The sequence below is a fragment of the Vicugna pacos genome, chromosome 11 (genome assembly GCF_048564905.1).
Source record: "Vicugna pacos chromosome 11, VicPac4, whole genome shotgun sequence".
NCBI lineage: Eukaryota > Metazoa > Chordata > Mammalia > Artiodactyla > Camelidae > Vicugna > Vicugna pacos.
This window is the reverse complement of record NC_132997.1, coordinates 58,163,042-58,186,053: the sequence shown is the minus strand read 5'-3', so window position 1 is coordinate 58,186,053 and position 23,012 is coordinate 58,163,042. Positions and strand designations below refer to the sequence as shown.

At 32.3% G+C, this 23,012-nt stretch overlaps 1 protein-coding gene across 3 annotated transcripts in view; it reads left to right on the top strand.

The window, feature by feature from the left end:
* CABCOCO1 (ciliary associated calcium binding coiled-coil 1) overlaps positions 1–23,012 on the top strand; it is a 105,186-nt gene that overhangs the window by 5,425 nt on the left and 76,749 nt on the right. For all 3 annotated transcript variants that reach the window (XM_031682508.2, XM_072971455.1, XM_006209103.4), the window contains exons 2-4: positions 3,944–4,047; positions 10,141–10,310; positions 22,487–22,631. In XM_031682508.2, the coding sequence (XP_031538368.2) occupies positions 3,944–4,047; positions 10,141–10,310; positions 22,487–22,631 (419 nt within the window). The remainder of the gene's footprint in view (positions 1–3,943; positions 4,048–10,140; positions 10,311–22,486; positions 22,632–23,012) is intronic.

The following is a 23,012-nucleotide window of genomic DNA, read 5'->3' as shown; positions in this document are numbered from 1 at the left end:
TATCTACAGTCTATATGTATTAGACTAACAGAATTTATGTGTTCTTGTTTGTTTGGTAGAACTTCAAGTGTAAAATTATCTGGGTATGGTGACTTTTTAAAAAGAAGACTTCCAGTTTAGTTCATGTTTGGTTATTTCCATTTTCTCCCTTACCATTGGTCAAATTTGATAACATATTCCTAGGAAATCCTTCTTGTCATTTTCAGATTTATTTCCATTTAATATGGTATATATTTATTTTTCTTTATTCTTTACTCACATTTGCCAGAGATTTGCCTATTTTATTATTTTAAAGAACTAGCTCATGCTTTTACTTATCCTCCTTTCATCTTTTTTTTTTTTTTCCTTTTTCTTAAGTTGGCTCCTTTTCGTGGCCAGGACTATCATGAGGCAAGTGAGGAATTCTTCAGCACAAAATTTAAGGAGTGTTCAAAAATTCAGTAGTCAAGAGAAACTATATTTTAATGCAAAATTTTAAAAATCAAAATTAATGCAAAAAATCCATAATGGATCAAAATTTTAGATAAAGATGGCATCAGTATGACTTAATTTTTCTTTTTTGACTCAGGCTCCAATATGGCTCCCGACGGCACTGCTTCTTGGTTTGTTGATTTTCAGGCTTGAAGAAAGCCTTTCAAAGTGTGGAAACTGTGGACAAGTCTCTGTCTCTATGACTGTGAAACCCCTCTTAGGCATCTTTGATGAACTGTGTTATCTTTCTTTAGCGAACAGTAAGAATCTTTTAAGACACTACCAGTGACAGATACAAAGGTACCCCTCAAAGCTTAAATTCTAGAAGAAAGACATATGTACAAATGTGGAAAATTTAGGTGACATCAGGTGAAAAATTCAGAGAAAAGATTATCTGGCAAATAATATCAGGCTTACAGTTTTAATGCTTCTGGATTAACTGCTAAAATCCACCAGGTGGTGGAATAAAATGAGTTACAGTGCAGTTTAGCTTTACATATTTTCCTAGTCAGAGATGTAATTTTACAGAGAAACTGACAATTACATATTTACATTTTTATTAGCCTACTCATGAATTTTCTATTGTATCTTTAATTTTTACAAATTAAAATGTATGTATTGAAAGATTAAAGATTTTTAACCATTTTATATCCTTTCTAGTGCATGGCAGTATATAAACAAACCAAAAAACCTCTAGTTTAAAATAGGTCTGGAATTCGGTTTAAAACAAAAGAAAACAAAAAAACCAGAGGCAACCCCTCCTAGAAGATGATTATCTTCAGCTATCAGGTTTTAGTAAAAAACGAGGCCCTAATATTAGGCATTTTAGCTAGAATTATCACATAAAAGGTTAAGATTATTGTATTCTCTTTCATACAGTTCTTGTGTGACCTATTTTCTCCTATTCAGAAAATTTTCAAGTTTAATAAAATTTATCTTAATGTCTGTATAATGTATCTTTCATGTATATCTTTATTCATTATTGATAGTGATAGCAATCTTGTGTGTATTAAGACATCAAAATTTTTTTTATCATGAATCCAAATTGAAGTTCAAGTGCCTTGCTGTAAGTCACAAAATTCATCAGTGGTCAGACTATCCTGAGGTCTCCAAATCCAGGTCCCGCTTTTCATCATGCTTCATCATCTGACAGTCCTCACTGGATAGAGATGAATTCAGACAGTTATTAACAATTTATGTTGACCTAACTAGGACCTATGGAATTCTAAAAAGAGGTAAAAAATTGAATGATTGTTCCTGAGGAATTTGCAATCTAATGGGATTAACAGTACAGGAATAATTATGCCTTATTATCAAAAATAAAAAATATATACATAACCAAAAAACTTTTAAACAAATATATAGCCATACATTATGGACTAAAATACTATCCTATCTAAAAACTGAGTGCATTTAATTCAACTTACAAGTATCTACATGCCTACTAGGTGCAACGTGTCATGCTAGGTACTAAAATATTTTTTCTTACTGAATTTATCATCTAATAGCATGACCTAGGTTATATTGCTAACCCAGGTTAGGTTAGTTTGCTAACCCCAGATTACAAAAAAAAAGCTAATAAAATAGCATATTTTATTTCTAAATTGATTTTTAAAAATAAAAATATAATTAATGTTAAATTATAAACATTAAGCTGATTGTCAGTACCAATGAGTGTTAGCTTTGGGATTTTTCTGTTCTTGAAAAAGAGTAAGGAAAATTTGGGATGTGATCTTGACTATAACAAAGCCTTTCCTACTGTTCTTACTTATTGGAGCTCATTCATATGGAAGAATAAATAACTATTTGTTGAATTGAAAATGTTTGCCCCCTCTCTTCCCCAAATTTCATGGTCCTTGATTTTTGTGGAGTTGCTGCTGTCTTACCTCTGTTTCTCAGTCTCCTCTTCCATCCCCTCCTCACAGCACTTCTTTTTGTGGTCTGCCTTTGGGCAGTTTCATCCATTCTCACACTTGGAGTGACTCCTAAACCAACATCTGTAAACTTGACCTTTCTGAATGTAGCATTTCTAATTAACTTCAAAATTTTTCTTTCTTGCTATGCACATTCCACCTTAAATTCAACCAGTGAACCCAAACTCATCGTCTTGCCTTCTTAAAACTAGCATCATCTTCCGAAACTCCTATTTCTATTGGTGTAAAGAGAGTGTCACATATGCTTTTGCAGACTGTACGCTGAACAAAAGGACTCAGCTGAGGTTTGAGCGGGAGCTGAAACTATACTCTGTTCACAAGTGATGCACTTGGGTGCAGGGCTGCATCAGCTGTAAGCCTTGTAGCACTTCCTCCACCCAGAGAGGACGCCTTTGTCTAGTTCACACAAAGGTGGCATATGTGCTATTGGAGGCTCTGAGTATCACCACCTTTTTCTTCCAGTCACCTAGTTCAGAAACTCAGAATCTCCATTCATTCTTCCCTCTTTTAGTCCCCCATATATAATATTGTTGCAGTCATCCCTTTCTTTTCATGCACAATACTAGGAGCCGAGTGTAGTCTAATGCCTCATTCTTGAACTGTTTTAACGACCTCTTCATTTAACTGTTCCTCTTTGTCCTTTCTCTGCTCCTGTCTTTCATTCACCCTCCTACAGATTACCTTTCATTTAAGTGTAGTTTTAGCTTGTCATTTCATTGCTCAAAAACTTCACAGTTCCTTACTACTTAAATTATTAAGAACAAACTCTTCAGCCTGTCATTCTTCAACCAGCCAACCAGCCAGAGTCTAAAATATGTGTGGCACCTTGTGCAGTATCTTGTGTCTTGTAATTCCTCAGTAAATATTTACTAAATTATTTAAGACCTCCTACAATATTTTCCGAATGCCCATCTTCCACTTAGATCCAACTAGTTCCCTGTATATACCCTAGCCACCATTGTGAATGACTTGATATTTACAGAACTGATACCCAACTATGCTGTCTTCATCACTTTATTGTTGCTGATTCATTCACTTGGGGTGTTATCCATGCCCAAATTCTCAAAATCTGTTCCTCTCAGACTTTCCTTGTCTGATCCGTGTCCTTGTCATTTCCTTTAGATGGAATGACACCTTTATTATGGCTCACTTGCCATTTTATTTTCTTATTTTAAAGTCACCCTTGGTTTGTTCCTCCCACTAGATGTTAAGCTTCTGGAGGCTAACAAGTCTTTCTTACTTGTCTTTGCCTCCTCTTGAGCCCCCAGTTCAATGAGGAACATAGAGATGTTAAAAAATGTTTGTTAATTGAGCACCATCACCCATTTTTAAATATGCACAGAAGATGGGGTAACTAAGCTTTCAGAGGAGAGGTACCATTACTTAAAAATGGAAAAGAAAAATGATTATCAAGGATCTGCTGTTTTAAAATTTTTCCCTGATAGTAACTAGACAGAAGTAAATACAAATTTTGATATCATTGGATTTAATATGTAAAGTTTGATTGAATTAACTTATTCCACTTTTTTTTTTTTTAGAAAGGTGCTGAATTCCAGGAGCGTGAGAAGATTCTGTCTCCAGATTTTCTTTCAGTTGCACAAATCACTGAAATGCTGGCAGAGGATGTAGATGGAGTTCAACAGTAAGTACTTCAATATTACAACCAAATATAGAACAGTTCTAGTTCTGCATCTATAGTGACCATGATATGTTGTTACGTATTTTATTTACTTATTTAGTTAGTTAGTTGAAAGGCTAAGAAGCTTTAATCTAGGCTGTATTATTAATTAGCCAAAGGAACTCAGGCAAGATATTTAGCCTTCTTGAATATCAGTTTTTCCATTCATTTGTAAAATGAAAGTAATTAAATTAAATTTCAAAGTCATATTGTTGTTATATCTTTTAAGCCTTTTTATAATGCTTGTTATTATATTGCACACTGATATATATATAAGTAAATGATCTACTGTATATGTATATGTGTATGTATGTATGTGTATATATATATATGTATATATCAAGGCTCTGGAACACAAAAATTCTCAAGCAATTGACTTTTTGCACTGTTCAGCAGTCTTCATTATGGGAGAAATGGATTTCAAACCAATTTGTTAATCTTAACAGAGAGTAGGGATTTATTATTAAAAACAGCTATTAACATATATCATCTTCTTTTCTTTTTCATTTGTAAAACTGACTGTCAGTATGCACAAAAACCTTTAGGTCTTCTGTCTCATCATGACAAAAGTGAGTTGTGTTTTCTGTAATATTAATAGTTAATATATTTTATAATTTTGGAAATACTGAATATTAACCATCCACCTGTGATTTTTATTGGATGTTAAACTATACTAAGTACTCTGATCTCATATATTTTGCTTAAATATGTGAATATAACTGAAATTATAGGCAACAATTCTAATATATATATGTCTGATTCTTAAGGCCGCTGATGTCTACAGTAGATCATTTACTTAGAACTCTAAAACATACACTCTGATAGAGCTACCACACAAATTCCTAAAAAGTGCTTTTTAGTACTCACTCATTTTAAAAATGACCTCACTCTAACAGTGGAAGCCTGACTGGTTATAATGTGTGGAGAATGGAGACAATGTGATGATGTTCTAGACTGTAATGTTCCAAGGTAAGATTTCTGTACGTCATTCATCTGGATATAAGCAGGACCATAATGGGCAAATCGAAAGTGACTCTGTCAGTGGTTATCATTTGAACATTTTACAAATATTATGGAATAGAGGTGAATTGCTACTGAGAAGGAAATATGACAGATGGACTGGCTGGAAGAGAAATCTGAGTAGAAAAGGCGTATTAAGAGCAGGCAAATGACATTGATAGGCCTTTTCCCAAGATGCTGTGCACCTCCTGCTTTCAAATCCTACGAGAAATCCCAATGATCTGTGATTTAACCACACTGCTTACTATCTGCACCTTTAAAAATATTAGTCAATTAAAAATTTCACAGGTTTTAAACAAGTATTTCATGGTGATTTCACCATTTTTATAGAAATGAATGCTTATTGGGAATTCTTATTTTTAGTGTCAGAATTGATTAGAAAAATGCATTTATTATATTCATAGCACTGATTTTTTAAGCCTCAGGTAAAATATAATCTTCAATTTCTAGGTAACCCCAAATGTTATTGGTTGTTGACATGTAAAAAATAGATATTTAATACTAAGCAGATAGTAGATTAATATGATGTAAATGATATATATTTAATATACTTTATAATTTATTTGTATTAAATAATATATAAAGGGTGTTATATTAAATGCCGTTAATATTAAATAAAAGATATTGGAAACAAATGCTTTTTGAACTTGTCTATTTCTCACCACACCTTAAGTTGTACTATGTAGGACAATCTTTTGTGACAGTCTTATTCTTTTTTTTTGATTATTGGCCTTCTTTGTTTTTAAATATCTAAATTCTAAAAGTATTTTTAATCTTTAAGAGGTGAGGTGTAGGACAAAGTAAATGAGGATAGTACACAGGGTAATAGAAACAACCAAGTGCAACAGCAGGTTGACCTAAAAGATCATCCATTTAGGATGCGTCTATGACCATCTCATTAATAGAATTCACCTGGAGTAATCTCAAATTTTAGGACATCAATTTTAGATAAATGACACCAGTGTTATAATAGGAGCCATTTCTTTGCAAAGTTATTTTCTTGAGGTTCTTCATGTGATTTTTGGTAACAGTAATCCTGAAATATTTGCAGTCATTCACTTTCCATTTAAAATAGCATTATTGTAAATGGGGATTATATACTTTTCAAAATGACAGAAATATAATTGAGGTATCCAAATGACAATATCATATAGTCTGCGAAACTGTAAACCTACTTAAATAAACTATAGGATACCAGCACATTTCCCTACCTTTTAAAATTAAAAATTTTGCCCCATAAAAGCAACCAACCAAATGAAACATTAAAATATCATTGAAACATATTTCTGGAGTGTACTTCAAGCAAAGTTAAATGTCTGAGTATATTTTTCATGATCTCCTAACTACTAACAATCATTCATGTTTTAATTTAACCCTGATATTATTTACAGATCCACCCAAATCCCTTTTGAAGAAAGGATAGGGACTAAATTGAGAGTAACTATTTAAATATGGAAATAACATGGAGAGATCTTTTAATAACCTTTCTATAACTTGTCTCCATGAGTTGTTCACCTCTTGTCTTAGGGCTTATTTCTACATGTCATTGTATTTAAAAAATAAAATGCATTCCAATTTCAGGAGAATGCAAGAATAATGTAATATTTCTACTAAAATTTTTGGTGAGACAAAGTAGATAGTTACATCACCTATCACTATAGCAAAATTTCCTAAATCACTATTAAGCATCTTAGTCTTTCCCTGCATTCTCTCATGCTACATCTGTGCCCATCTCTCCCCTCTGGCCTATACCATCTCCCTTTATCCCCAGAGGAAGAGCTTACAAATCTGCCGGTAAAATGCATGGAAATTACATTCAAACCACAAAGGTATCTTGCTCCAAATGCTTCCTTGTATAGTCTTCTTTGTAGTGAAATAACTGAACAAAGAATAGAAATGTTAAATATTTAGCCCTGCAGCTCAGGTTGAAGGTTAGGTTTCAAATGGTACAAGGAAAAGTGATGGAGGGGACATAAAGGAAAGAGAGTAAAGGTGGAGGGGCCCAGAAGAGATTTCACCAAAATATTCTTAGGCAAATGTCTTTGTTAATATACAATTAAAAATTGAAAAAATTAAAATGTAAAGCATACAACTATTCAGGTCAGATATTTAATTTAAAAAATAACCTGCAGATTGCAGATGAAGAATATTTCACTTAGAAGGAAGACTAACTGTTGGAAACAAGAAAATATTAGACAAAAGCTGATGATTAAAGAGGGCATTAATTCCATAAAACAAGAGATAAAAGAAGAGATTATAAAATATGTAAATAAGAAGTTTTTAGAACTAAGGCAAGAAACTAAAGTGAAGAATAAAACCAGTGTAGAACTTAACCTTGCTGAAAATCCAGTCAGTAATGTAGAAAACAAATTCAAGAAAACTTACTCAAAAATGCACATTAAAGCAATTAGAATATGTTAGAATATTCATCCAACATAGTGAATCAGAAAAAAATTTTAAACTTTATAAAGTAAAAACTTTGATTTAAATATTTTAATAAAATAAAACTTCATGCATTTTGCTTATCTCTAGGGTAAAGCAAGTCACCTCAAGAGGATAATTATCAGGCAGGCCTCAGACTTTTCCTTAGCAACATCAGATAGCAGAAATCAGTGGAGTGACAAGTAACCAAAATTTAGGGAGTCAAAAGAATACAATTTAGAATAAAATACTAATTTAAGTTGTTTTAGTTAATGCACCTGGATTTTGTTTGAATGTATTGGGTGAGGTAGTGTTATATTTTCTATGTGGATAGCCAATGCTGCCAGCACCATTTTTGAAGAATTCATACTTTCCTCACTAATTTGAAATACTGCCTCCCTCATATACCAATTCTCATTTATATTGGGTCTGTTTCTGGTCTTTCTACCTGTTCCATTGGCCTATTTGTTGATTCCAGTAAAATACCGTAGGTTTTTATTACTACAGAAATTTTCTTACTGGCTTTCACTTAAGACTAAATGACATTATACATTAAACATTGAAAAATAAATCTTGCTGACTGATACTGAATTCAAATTCAGGATGCCTGGCTAGTAAGGTAACCGCCCTCCCCAGAGTGCCTGCTCATTCATTTCAGCATCTCCCAGTTGAGTTGTGTACTTGACAAAATGTATTAGTTGGGGTGCTTCTTGTTGCTTGTAACATAAAAAACTGATCATGTTGACTTAAAAACAAAGTACACATGCCTTTACACATGTGTATGTAAAATATCACGTAACAGGATATTCAGAGATAGATTGACTTCAGGGTTGGTTGACTCAAGTCGTCAAGAAATGAAGCTTAATTTTGGGACTGGTTTTTCTTATGGTTATAAGACAGCTGCCAGTAGCAATGAAAGCTAGTTATTTCCTCTTTTGTATTTTTGTTCCACAGAAGAAAATGAGCCTTACAGTTAGTTATGAATTAACTAGAACAATTTAGAGGAGTGCCCACCAAGAGCAGTAATTATTACACAGAATGCCATATACTGAAAGGCATTATATGGCATCATGAGAAGGGAGATGAGATTATCATAACTGCAGAGAGGACCCAGATCTCCCTTTGGGGGTTAAGGTCTACCCTGATACCGCTGAAAATGAAATGAATGCTAGAGAGTGAATTAAACACAACATCAGCATTATTTATTTCCAAATTTATTTAATCTTGCTGTATTTATTACTCTGATCATATAATTTATTTCAATATTATGAATAATAAGAAAGTGGCAATATAAAGTTGCCATACACACACACACACACACACACACACACACACACACTTCCTCAGAAATCACATATAAGGAACAAGGTAAAACCAGTTCCATCCTTGTCCCAAAGAGGAGAATGCTGAAAGCCCAAACCATAAAATGTAAGGATGCCTTCCAGAAGCATCAAGCAGAAGTGCAGGATAAAATACAAGGAAAATGTACATAGTTGAAGATACTAGAATGAACTTTAAACTTATTTCTCCAGGTGACAAGAGAACCTTGAGGTGCCATTCCAAGAACCCTTGTTTGCAACAGCAAAACCAGAATATACAGGCATAGAGCAGATACTTCCCATATTTACAAGAAATAGATTGTTTCTGTGATAGTAAAGAGAATTGATATTTTTGCCTTTTCTCCACTAATTGTAAAAAGAAAAACTAGAATAATTGACATAAACTTACTTCATATAGAAAATAGTTTGTAATATGGCCAGGTTTGAGTTCTAAGCAAGGAGTATATACACAAAGACATTGCAAGAAAAAAACTTAAGAATAGAAAAAAAGCATTGACAGGCAAAGAAAATAGACCAGAAAAATATGGCCATGAACAGACAAAAAAAATACAGTCAAATATTTATTGTGAATTAAGAATACTTATGGAGCAATCACAAGAGCATCGAAGAGAGAGGGAAAAATTCAAGGCTGAGATAAGAAGAAACAAAAGGTGATGAAACATTTTTTTAAAAGGTAGATAAGGAAAGATCTTGCAGAGGTGAAATTTACAAGCAGCCCATAGGAGAATTACCGCTGTTGAAAACACAAGAGTCATAGAAGACAGTAATGAGAAAAGCATATAAAATGAAAAGGGAATTGATTAGAAAAAAAATTTTTTTGAATGTTAAAGAGAAAATTACAGCTATAGAAAAAAATGAGTAAAATACCCATAACTGGAATTCTTTAAAAAAGGAAACAGAATAAATATTTAACAATCAAGTTCCAGACCATTGTGAGAAATAAAAGAAACTTGATTGTTTAAATGGAAAGAGACATTGAATTTGAGAGAAAAAAATATAAGTAAAGTGACTATATTTCAAAGGTGGAATAAGAAAGAGAGAGGGGAGGAAAAAGAGATTTAGAAGAAGAGAGAAGTGGAGGGAAGACCATAAAGAGTTTGCACACTCTCTCTGTTTTGAATGTCATTTTGGACTTAGAGTTTTGATATAACTCTGAATATTTTTAGATTATGAGCATTATAGAATTTTTATTCAATAAAAATATGTTTTCAAAACAGAAAAGGAACTATTCAATATTTAATCAATTTTAATGTCTAGGTTTTTCTTTTTGTTACAGGAAACTGCAAAAGTTTTTGAATTTCAAAAATCTTCAAACCTGTTTAAAGGAAGCCAGTCTACTAGATTATTATGTATCTGGATTTTTGTGGGCTAGAGGAATGGACTTCTCCATTATTCAGCATTCAAAATTTATGACTTTACTAGATATGTTACTTCATAATCTTAGGAGTAAGTACATTATTTTTTTCTTTTTTTAAGAAAAGAAAATTTAGTCCCCTGTCTAAATTAATGCTCTTAAGCAAAAATTCCCAATTCCTTCAATGAAAATTATGGGTAATTTGGAAAATTATGGGTTTTTTTCCTGGGTATAGCAAAATAATAGTTCATATCTTCATAAAGTTATAAAACTTCAAATAATACTTAACAAGGCTGAAGTTCTCTGAATAATTAATTTGCCAAAGATATGTTAATTTCAATTCTAAATCTTATCAGTGCCATCCATCCCCAGAATGTCAAATAGTTCAGATTTATCTCAATATCTTTTTATTGTTTTAACTGTTTTCATCTCGACCTGTTTTCATCTCGACCTACCTGGAAGTATTACTGGGATATCTTAGAATTACTCTTAATAGGAAGTACTTTGGTCAATATCAAAACCTCATGAAATGGACATTACTCACATCCACTTAGATTTTGTGACTTTTTTTCCTATATAACATTGAAATTAGTTGCTACAGGAAATTTGGAAATTTTTCCTTGGAGCAATTTCAAATGTGATGACTTTTGCTTGAAAATAAACAGAATTGCTTCTTGAAAGGAGGAAAGAAAGAAATCTATCATTTATTTGCTGCCAACTCTGTGCTAGGCAGTATGTTTGGTTCTAATCTTTTAACATATATTATGGAACTCAGAGCAACTCCTGCAGGTCAGGCATCATAACCACTATCTCAGAGTTGAGCAAACAGTCCAGAGAACAAGGTTGCTTAGCTAGCTGGGAAATGGCAGAACTAGAACTTGAATCTCAGAACACAGTAAATGTAAAGGTGTTTGTGTCTCAATAGAAAGACATGGTTTTTTCTGTGGGAAACAGCTTATTTGGTTCCTTTCTTCATTCCCTCCATTTCCCTTTTTCTTCTACTTTTCTTTTTGGCTGTTTTCTTACTTTTAGTTTATTTTTTTTAAAATGTGGGCAGGTAGAAGACCTTGCCACCCCTAAAAAACTGTCACCATCATCCTAGCAAAATTTGTGGATGGCTTGTACTTACACAAAGACTGTTCCATTCCATATAAATTTCTAACTACACAGATGCAGGGGAAATAGAAAGTGAGTTAGCAAAATTAACAGAGAAGCCACTCATGCCCTATGCATTCTTCCTGCTCCTCACCACCCTTAACATGGGAAGAATTGGTATTCTTGTAAGTCAGGAAAAGAAATAATTGTTTTCTTTCTCTGCAAATGGGAGAATTTCATCTTCGCTTTAACTTATGTGGTGCCATAATAAACATAAATAACTGTACCAATAGAAGAAAAAAATAATTATACTTGATAATTTAAGAAGTTGTGTAATATTAACTGATTTTAAATTATCCTGCACAGGAGAAGCATGGTTTTAAAACTAAAACTAAAAGTGAAGCCTCAGGTAGTTAGTGTTGAGAATTCAGTCTTTTCCAATACTACAATTAAAGATGCATATTTTATTAAGAGACCTGATAAATGATATAACACTGTTTCAGTTTCAGTTGTTGAACTACAACCTTCCAAAAAAGAATTCTTAGTAAATCTAAGACTTGAGCTATTTTTTTCCCACATGACACAAATATTTGTAGAATCTTTGAGTACTACATGTCTCTAAAGATATTCCTTTCAACACTATTGCAACACTATTTCCAGAATTTGGGGCAAATAAAGAACCATGTAAATCTCAACTTGCATGGAAAATAATAATAAAGAGATGCCAACAATAAGAAGAAATGGATATTGAGATTATGTGGCAAAAACTTCAAAACAGCTATTATAAAAGAGCTTAAATGAACAGTTGTGAATATTATTAACATGTAAAGAATCATGAAAGAAACAGAAGGTATAAAAAAGAAACATTAAAATTTTAGAACCAAATTATACAGTGACCAAAATTAAAATTTTACTGGGTGGAATCAGTAGCAGAATGAAGACAAAGGAAAAATCAGTGAACCTGAAGACAGAGCAAAAGAAATTATCCAATCTGTACAATACAGAGAAGAGAAGATTGGCAAATAAATGAACCAAATCTCAGGGACCTGTGGGACAGCAGAAGTTCTGATATACATAGCATCAGAGTCTCAAAATGACAGGAGAAAAAATGCAGTGCTAGACAAATGTTAGAAGAAACAATGGATGAAAACTTACTAAATTTAGCAAAAGACATAAGAGTATAAATTTAAGAGGCTAACTAGGCCACAAATCGGATAAACCAAAAGAAAAACATCAGCTAGCTGGATCTAATTGACATTTGCAGAACACTACATCCAAAACAACAGGATAGTCATTCTTTTCAAGTGTGTATGGCACATTCACCAAGATGGACTATATCCTGGATTATGCAACAAGTTTAAGTTTAAAGTAATTGTAATCATACAGATATGTTCCCTAACCATAATAGAATTAAATAAGAAATTAATAATAGAAATATACCAGGAAGATCTCCAAACACTTGGATATTAAACAGCACAATTCTTAATCATTCATGAGTCAAAGAGAAAGTCACAATAGCTATTAGAAAAAAATTTTAAGTAAGTGAAAATAAAAATAAAAAACACAAAAATTTGTGTGGTACAGCTGAACTGATAATGAGGGAAGTTTCTATAAGTAAATGCTTGTATTAAAAAAGAATGATGTTGAAAATGAGTAATCTAAGCTTAAACTTTAGGAAGCCAGAAAACACATGGATCAAGCAGAAAAAAAAAAGAATAAATTAAAAAATGATCAACGAAATTGAAAATGGAAAACAAATAGAGAAAATCAATGAAACCAAATCTGGATCTTTGAAAAGATAATAAAACTGATAAACATGAAGCAAAACTAAGTAAGAAAAAAAAAAAGATAGAAGGCACAGATTATCATTATCAGGTATAAAAAAAAGATATCACTAAATATCCTGCAAACATTAACAAGATATTAAGAGAATGCTATATATGTAAATTAGAAAACAAAAAGAAAATGACCAGTTATCAAAAACCACAAACTAACAAAACTCCCCAAGATAAAACAGATAACCTGATAGTTCCATAACTATTTAAGAAATTGAATTTGTTGCTAAAAGCTTATGGAAAAAAAATCTTCAGGTCCAGATGTTTTCACTGGAAAATTCTATTAAACGTTTAATGAAGAAATACCACCAATTTTATATAACCTCTTTCAGAAATAGTAGAGGAAAGAACTCTTCATAACTAATTTTATGGGGGTACAATTACGTTCATACCAAAACCTGACAAAGAGAAAGAGAGAAAGTGGATGTGGCAGGAAGGGGAGGAGAAAGAGAAGAAAAAGAAAAAGGAGTAGAGGAAAGGTGGGGGAATAGAGGTAGGAGAAGGAGAGGCAATTACAGAGCAATATCCCTAATGAACATAAAAATATACTCAGCAAAATGTGATCAAAATGAATCAAGCAACTTATAAAAAGAATAATATACATGACCAGTTGTGGTTTATCCCAAAAATTCATTGCTCGTTCAATATTGAAAATCCAATCAATGATAATAGTCAAAATAAGAGAAAAAATCGTAATATAAGTAGATTCGGAAACAGTGTTTAACTAAAAAGAACATCTGTTCGTTGTGTGTTTAAAGTCAGAAAATTACAAAGTGTTATTTGTCAGCTTCATAAAAGACACCTACAAAAAAGCTACCATCACACTCAGTGGTGAAAGACCAAATTCTTTTCCCATAATATCAGAGTCAAGGTAAGAATGTCTACTCTCACCACCACTCTTATTCAACATAAGGTTGGGAGTCTTAGCAATAAGTGCAATATGGTGAGAAAAGGAAATAAAATATATGTGGATTGGAAAGGAGGGAATAAGATAGCCCCTGTTCTCAGATGAAATGATGCTCTATATAAAAAAATACACAAAATGAAAAATAATTCCTAGAACTAATGAGTTTAGCAAGGTTGCAGGAACATCAAAACACAAAAGTCAGTTGTATTTCAATATACTAGTACGTTGGATACCAAAATTTTAACAAATAATATCATTTACAGTAATTCAAAAAATAAAAGAAGTACTTAAGTATAAATCTAACAAAGCATACACAGTCTGTGTACTAAAAAGTACAAAATGATGGTAAAAGAAATAAAACCTAAACAAATGAAAAAACATACTGTGTTCTTAAATTAGAAGTCTCCACATGGTAAAGATGTCTTCCCAAATTCATCTGTAGATTTAATGCAGTATTGATCTAAATCCCAGCAGGACTTTTTCTAGATATACCTGTTGATTTTAAAATTTAGATGGATGGAAAGACTAAGGACCTAAAATTAGCTAAAAAAAAAATTTTTTTTTTGAAAAATAAGAGTAAAGCTGCATAAATGTTACCACTCAATTTTAAGACTCAGAAAATTACAGTTATAAAGTCAATGAAGACTTAGTGAAGGGAAAAACACACAAATCAATGGAACAGAAGACAGAATTTCAGAAATAAACTCACACAAAGATGATCATCTGATTTTTTTAGTAAATATGCAAAAGCAATTCAGTGGAACAGGATAGCCTTTTCAGTAAATGCTGGAAAAACTGCTCACCTATACTGAAAAACAAACACGCTTCAACCTAAACTTTTCACTTGATACAGTCAACTCTAATTGGATCACACATAAATTTACAATGTAAAACTATGTATCTTTTAGAAGAAAACATAAGAGAATCTTCGTGACCTGGGGTTATCAGAAAGTTCTCAGACATGAATCCCAAAATATGGCCCATAAAAGAAAAAATTAAGTTGGACTTCGTCAAATTTTAAAGCTTTTTTTTTTGTGAAAGTCACTGTTAAAAGAATGAAAAGACAAGCTACAGACAGGGAAAAATATATTTGCCAATCACTTATTCAAAAAAGGATTTGTATCTGTAATATATGAACTGTCAAAACTCAACAATAAAAAAACAAACAATCCTATTAAAAACAAAGCCATCAAAACCCATAACTTCTGTTTAAGCATCAGACAAACTCAAATTAAGGAACATTATACAAAATATTTGACCGGTACTCTTCAAATTGACAAGTTTGAAGAGTTTATCTTTTTAAAAGAAAAGGGCAAAGGATTTGAACTTCATCAAAGAAGATATAAGGATAGGAATTAAACTCAATTTTAAACATTGTTAGTCATTAGGGAAAGCTAAAATAAAGCCACTGTGATATCACAGTACATCTATTACAGTGGCTGAATTAAAAATACTCACATACCAAGTGCTGACAAGGATACAGAACAACTAGAACTCTTATACTTTGCTTATGGAAATGCAAAATGGCACAGCCACTCTGAACAATAGTTGACGGTTTCTTATAAAATTATATCCCATCAATCCCACTCCTAGGTATTACTCTAAAGACAAACATATGTTCACACAAGAACCTGTACATGAATGTTGTGTAGCAGCTCTATTCATAAATGCCCCAAACAGAAAACAGATCTAAATGTCCATCAATAGGTGAACAGATAAACAAACTATGGTACATAGTGAACATACCATGTAACACTACTCAGCAGTTAAAGTGAATGAACCATGATATGGCAATTTGGATGAATGTCAATAGCATCATACTGAGTTAAAGAAGTCACTCCCAAAATATTGTGTACTGTTTGATTCTTCTTATCAGAAGTTCTAAAAAAGTCACAACTGTAGTGGTAGGGAACAAATTAGAGGTTGGTGGGGAGAAGACATAAAAGGATAGCATAAGGGAGTTTTTTGAAGTGATGTAACTGCTCTGTTTCCATCATGATTGTAGTGGTGGTTACATGATCTGTCCAAATGTTCAAGTTCATGGAACTGTACACCAAATGGAAAAATTATCATCATAATAATAAAATTTTAAAATATTTATGTATAAAAATGAAAATAAAAGATTTAATGAAAGAAAAAATATACTCTAACAGTAAAGGGAAACTATGTAGAAATAAACTTTATAAAAAGAAGTGTTCAAGCCCCATATGAGGAAGACTTCAAAGCATTTTTAAAGGTCATGCAGGGACATTTTCAACATTTGGAAAAAACTTGCAACATTTTTTGAAAGACTCAACATTATAAAGATGCTAAATCTCATCAAGTTAATTTATAATATTAATATTCCAATAAAAATACCAAAGTTTTTTGTTAATGTTTTTGCTTAAGGGCAGGTTAGTAGGCAAGGTGATTCTAACAAAAATACAGAAAATAAATAAATATAAATGGCCAGAAAAACTGTCTTTAAAAAGTATAATAAGCTATATATTAGTATATCTTATTAGTGGTAGTACCGGTGGTAGTGTTATAACATCTCAGATACTTGAACACAGTGGTCAAACACTACACAGACAGACAAGAGGATCAGAACAGAAAGTTTAGCAGTCGACCCAAGTATTGAAATTAAGTATTTGGTAAAACCATTTCAAGTCTGTGGTGAAAAGATGTATTATCCAATAAATAATATCAAGGCAACTAAATATCCATCAAGAAAAAAATAAGATGAAATTGCATTCAAACCTGTCTCTGTCCATAAACCAGAATACATTCCAAACAGATAAATTAAATGTAAAATAAGTGGAGCTATAAAAATGTTAGAGAAAAACATGCTTTAATTTATTGACAACTATGGATGGGCAAGACCTTTATAATTATGCCTCAAAATTCTGAAGCCATAAAGACAAAGATGGTTACATTTGATTTATAAAAATCAAAACTCTTCAATAAAAAAATACCAAAAGAAAAAATTAAAATAAGAATAAGAAACTGGGAAAATCATTGCATCTCAGCAAACAATTAAATTCTGTAATATAAAAAGAGCATGCAGAAGCAAGAAGAAAAAGATCAATAATATAATGGAAGAGTGTGCCAAGGATATGACTAAATAAATACAAATGATTCTTAAAAAAATGAAAACTTCAGCCTTAAAGATAATAAGGAAAATGTAAATCAAAGCTATGCAGAAATGTCATTTGTTATATATTAGTTTGACAAAACTGTAAAGTGTTGGTAGCATTCTTAGCTGTCAAAGCTGTAAGAAAACAGGAACTCTTTTATATTGCTTATGGAAGCATACATTTAAAAAACCCCTTGTGGAATGTAGGTTAGTAGCTATCTATTAAATCTACAAATGTATTATGTCTTTTACCCAGCAATTCCACTTTTGGAAATTTATCCTATATATACACTTTCATACGTGTAATCTGACATAGATGTAAAGTCATTAGTTGCAGTAATGTTTAAAAAAGCGAAAGATTAGAAACATTAACTGAAAACATAAGTGTGAACTCATGATTAACTTAATATAAATGCAGATGTGTAGTTGTATAGTTAAGTTTAAAGACACACACACATACTTCAAGCTCTGTCCAGAAAGAGGGTCAAAAAACAATGACTTCCATTAGCAATGAACATACCACCCAGGACCCAGTTCTTGTTTTACAATTTCATTCTCCACTAAAAGGAACCAGGACTCATTAGAAAAATGGCTGAATTTAGACCTGGAGCAGGGAACATAGAAGATTAGCTTAGGGCCTCTTGTAGTGGCCAAAGTAAGTGCTCAAAAATCAAAATTATAGGGGTATGTCAAAAGAATAGAGAAACCAACTGAAAAAGCTCCCAATGCCCGAAGATACAACAATTTGAACAAAATAACATCCTACTGAATTATAATAATCTAAAGTATAAAATTAACGTCCTTTTAGTCCATACTGATAAAAATTAATGATTGAATATCTAATTAACTGGATTAAGATAAACAAATCTTCCATGTAGTGTTTCCAATAATTTATATAGCTACTTCACCCTCATGATGTTGAACACCATTCCCCACTGCTAAGTGTGAGCAATACAATGACTCCTTCCAAAGGGGAAAACAGTAACTTTATCATAGAGAAACCTGACAGATACAACCTCAGCCAGGTGAGTGCTGAGCCACATTAAATAGCAATACCCTTTTTATAATGTGATAAGAATGGCACCATAGTCTTCCTCTCCAAAACCCTTAACCCCTGTCTAATCATGACAAAAATATCAGATAAACCCAAACTGAAGGGTATACTGCAAAATATCTGATTAGTGCTTCTCAAAACTTTCAAAGTCATCAAAAACAAGGAAAGTCTGAGAAACTGTGCAGTCTGAGGAGGCAGGACAACTAAATGTAATGTGTCCTGGAGAGAATCCTGGGACAGAAAAAAGACTTGAATAAAAACTAAAGAAATCCAAAGTGTGGACTTAAATAATAGTAATATATCAATATTTGCTCATTAGTTGTGCCACATGCACCACAGCAATGTTAACAGTGGGGAAACTCTGCATGAGGTATATGGGAACTCTCTGTGACATTCTTGCTACTTTTCTGTACATTTAAAACTACTCTGAAATGTAAAGTTGATCAGTAGGGATTTGCCTTTCCCTAAAGTGGAATATTATGCAGCTGTAAAAAAGAAGAGAATGAGGATGATTTCTAGGTATCATATGGGAAACTGTATATTATTACTGAGTAAAGCAAGGTGCAGAATTATATGCTTTTGTTTATAAAAGGCACAAAAATGAAAATTTATATATATATATATATATATATTTGTTAATGTATACAAAGAAATGCTGGAAGAATACAGAAAAAACTAATAATCAGAATTTTCCATGTGAAGGGTGTAGCAAATGGGCACATATCACCTGTGCAAGAATTAAATTGTAAAAAGAAATATATGACATGAACAGTCTTAAGCTTTACAACCTCTAAGCTGAGTATTCACAAACTAGAAACAGAATAAAGGAAAGTAAAAAAAAAAAAATTCATGAATCTCACATTCCAAATTTGACAAGAGATTTTCATTTAAAACTTTTTCAGTAACTTATAACTGACTGAAAAATATTTCATACATGAAACTTTATATTGCTGATAGCAGTTCAAAAATGAATTTTTAAAACTTGAGCAGGATCTATCCAAATACTCATAAACTGTAAGAAAGTAGAAGTACATATGGAAAACCTAACTGGAAAAAAGCAAGGGATCTAGTTTTTCCTTCTGGCAGAAAGAAAAAAAAAATCCCCTCAAACCTTTCAACCTAACAAGGTTATAGTTATCATCAGGAAAGAATGTAATTTTAGCCAAGTGTGCCAGGGAAGGAGGTAAAGTATGTTTAGACTTAAACTGAGAGGTGATGGAGTCCTGAGCATGCGTGAGCACGCCACTGGGCCACATCTTCATAGAAAAAGCATTGAAGAGCTTAGTGTGTGCTGTGAGCTGTAGTGTGGTCAACCATTACTAATAAAATTCGAGTGTGGGAACTGCATTTTATACTGATTCAGTGTCTGATCTGTTCCTTGTCTCAGATTGTGCTGCATTATCTACAAGATATTCTGCAACCAACCCACCTAAGATCAAAATAGCTCAAACTAAACAATTATGGATCATAGGATTTGTACAGTTATCTTAACTGTACATTTTTAGGTCTAGTTTTTCCAGGTCCTGACCAAGGACAAGGTGTAGAGTATTAGATAGACTGGATATTTGACCTCCTGGGTCGATGAGCCTAGGTCGGTTCTCCTCTATATAACATGAATGTTTGTAAATAACCGTAGAGTACTTTTTATTTCTGTGAAGCTGAATTGTTTCCTGCAATTAGGAATGATAATAATAACAATAAGTAATATTTATATAGAATTAACTTGTATCACTCACAGTGCCATTTGCTTTCCAAACACTGTGTCAGTTTATTCCTGCACAACCTTATGAGGTAGTTCTATTATTCTCCTCATTTTAAAAATGAGAAAAATAAATGAGATTTAGAGCAGTTAAATCTGAACCCCAGTGAGGGAGAGCCCATCCTCCTGACTCCTGCATCCAATGTGCCTGGCTTTGGGCTGAATTCTGGAAAGCACTATACACATGTAATGTTTATGTATCTTTTCAGTTTACCAAGAGTAAACTTCCCATGCATTTCTTATTTGATCTTAACAGCAGCACTATTATTTTGAAAGTTGGTATTTTCCTTTATAGATAAAGAAAATGGAACTCAGGTCACCTAGCTAGTAAATGGCGGTTATGAGTTACCAATCTAAGTCTTCCTATTAATTGTAAGTCTGGTGTATTCTTTCATTATCCTGAATTTTCAAGGATAAATTTTACTTCTAACAGCCTTTACTATTTAATTGGCTTAATCTTTCATATTTTAATCACATCACTAAATGTGATTTTTGAAAGAGCAAACATTTCAGTTAGATAAGTGAAATGATAACTTCCCTAATTTTTAAATCCATTATCTATAGAAAGACATTAGACATAGAAAAACAGTTTTAAAGAGTCAGTTATATTTTAACGTAAGGAAATAGTCATATAAATGTGTTTCTGTGCTTGATTAGTATAATTACATCTAGAATTATAATCATCTAAATTTTTCTCTGCATCTCTAGTTAATATCATTTTATTAATAAAATGATTCAGATTTTAATCCATTCATTTCTGAATTGCTTTTATCCAACAGATTTTTCACTTCTGAAATTACTGTCACTATTTTCAAAAGAAGTTTATCTTGGAAAAAGAAATATTCAATAATAATTGAGCTCCACTTTGAATATTATAGGAAAGCCTAGTTATCCAGCAGTAAGTTGTGTATCTGACATTCATTCAACAGGATCTGGAAGGAGGCTATGAGAATTGGACTAATTGTCATTCATTAAACCAGATTTTAATTGTTATATAGTTTTATGCTTATTTTCTAATTCCTACACATAGAAAAGAAATTTAGACTAAACAAGTTACAAGTTAATGTTTATAATGTCTTCCTAAAAGTTTAAATTACTATATTGTCAATTTATTAGTAATTTAGGGACCTAGCATATATATCCCCAAAAGAGTAGCTGTGTAACCCAGTAGTAGCTGAGTCCATAAATCAGCTGATATTCTCATAGCTACTCTGCACTCTCTTCTTCTGCCTCCCTGAAAAATCCACCCCATTAACAAGGCAAGGAAAGTTTACTAATGGTTTCCTAAGAGAGACAAGTTTGGTTCAGATTGGAAGTTGGGGTTCAAATTGATCAGCACAATTCTCTCCCAAGCCCTCGTCTAGGCCCCCAGCTGACGGTTGTCTCCCCCAAGCAACCAGTCCAACCTCCTTTTTGCTAGAGCCTTTCGACTCTCCTCTATGCTCTTCGATCTTCTGTCCATACACCCCTCACTTGTCAGCAAAAAAGGACAGTCTGGACAATCCAGTTACCTGGATTCATCCTCAGGACACAACAAGCAGTGTGTGTGTGTTTGTGTGTGTGTGTGTGTGTGTGTGTGTGTGTGTGTTGTAAATAATATTTGCCTGCCGCAAGTAAAAATGAGCATAATGAAACAGGAAAAGAAGATGAAAGTTAATATTTGTATTATACATGGTATAAAAGTTAAGTCTAAGGCTTTTGACGTTCATCTACTTCTTTTTCATCTAGACAAATGCCATAGAAGATAGTTTTGCTTTGTTGTTTGTTTGCTTTTAATTGCAAGAGAATAGACCACAATTATTGACTTGTTTATTTTTGATAATGGTGGCAAAGTGGTGCCAGTGTCACTCTTTTTGCACTGTCATCTGGCTCTCGCCACCACCATCAGGCATACATTTGAGAAACAGCTTACATAAGTTATGTCTGTAGCTTGGAAAAGAAAAAAAAAAGTCTTGATGCTTTACATAAAAATCCATATTTCTGGCATCTATTGAAAATCTTCAGGCCCAAATTCCCACATGGTAACAATCAGCTGAAGCCAAGTGTTGGTCGACTTTGTTCATTTACATTTTCAGCCTGAAGTTCAATTCTGCTGTCTACAGTGGCTGAATCTACTGTGTAGGACTTCCTTACCAGCTAATCCAACCAAACTTTGTGTCATTTCCATCTATATTTCTAATCTAAGATTATAAAATATTTCTTTCTTTTCCATTCTAAAGTAATCTTTAGGTAGATTAAATTTTTTTTGACATCTTAAAATGAAAACATAAACTCTTCAGACAATTGTATAGCATTATGGTAATTTATAACTGCTGAGGGTGTCAGCTGCTATTTTACATTAAATGTAATTATTAATTAGCATAAACAGACAACAATAGTTTCACCCTTTGTCCTCACAAATACTGAAAAAGGAAATTTTTTCACATTAAGGACATCTTGGATTATTTTGTTTCCAAAACCTCTATCCAAATAATGCTTAAGACTCTTCTGGATTTTATTTCAGCACTGCATATGTCATTAGAAGACAGCATAAAATGGCTTGGAGAAGTTATGGCTGAAATAGGGCCATCCCGTTCACAAAAATATGAGGAATGGAATACCTTTGATGTAAAACAAGCTAATGCGATTGTTGATTACTTAAAAATCAGGTATGGATTTTTTTCAGTAGCATTTATTTTTCATTTTATATTTCTAGAAAATGTCTATTAAATAGAAACTAATTCAATTTTTCGTAAAGTTAGACATTTAAAGAACATATGCAGTAATTAGTCCAACCAATAATTAGATAATATTCAAATCATCCATTCAATAAATAAAAACCAGGACATTGAACATTTTGGCTAACCTTGCATTCTTAAAAAAAGGTTTGTGTTTGATGAGTATAATTTCATCTAGATCTACAATAAATTGTCTAAGAAATTTTTCTCTGAATCTCCAATTAATACTGTTTTTATTAATAAAATCATTCCTTCAGATTATTCAGATTTAATTACAGTAGACTTTATACTTTAGGTAGTTGATCTTAACAT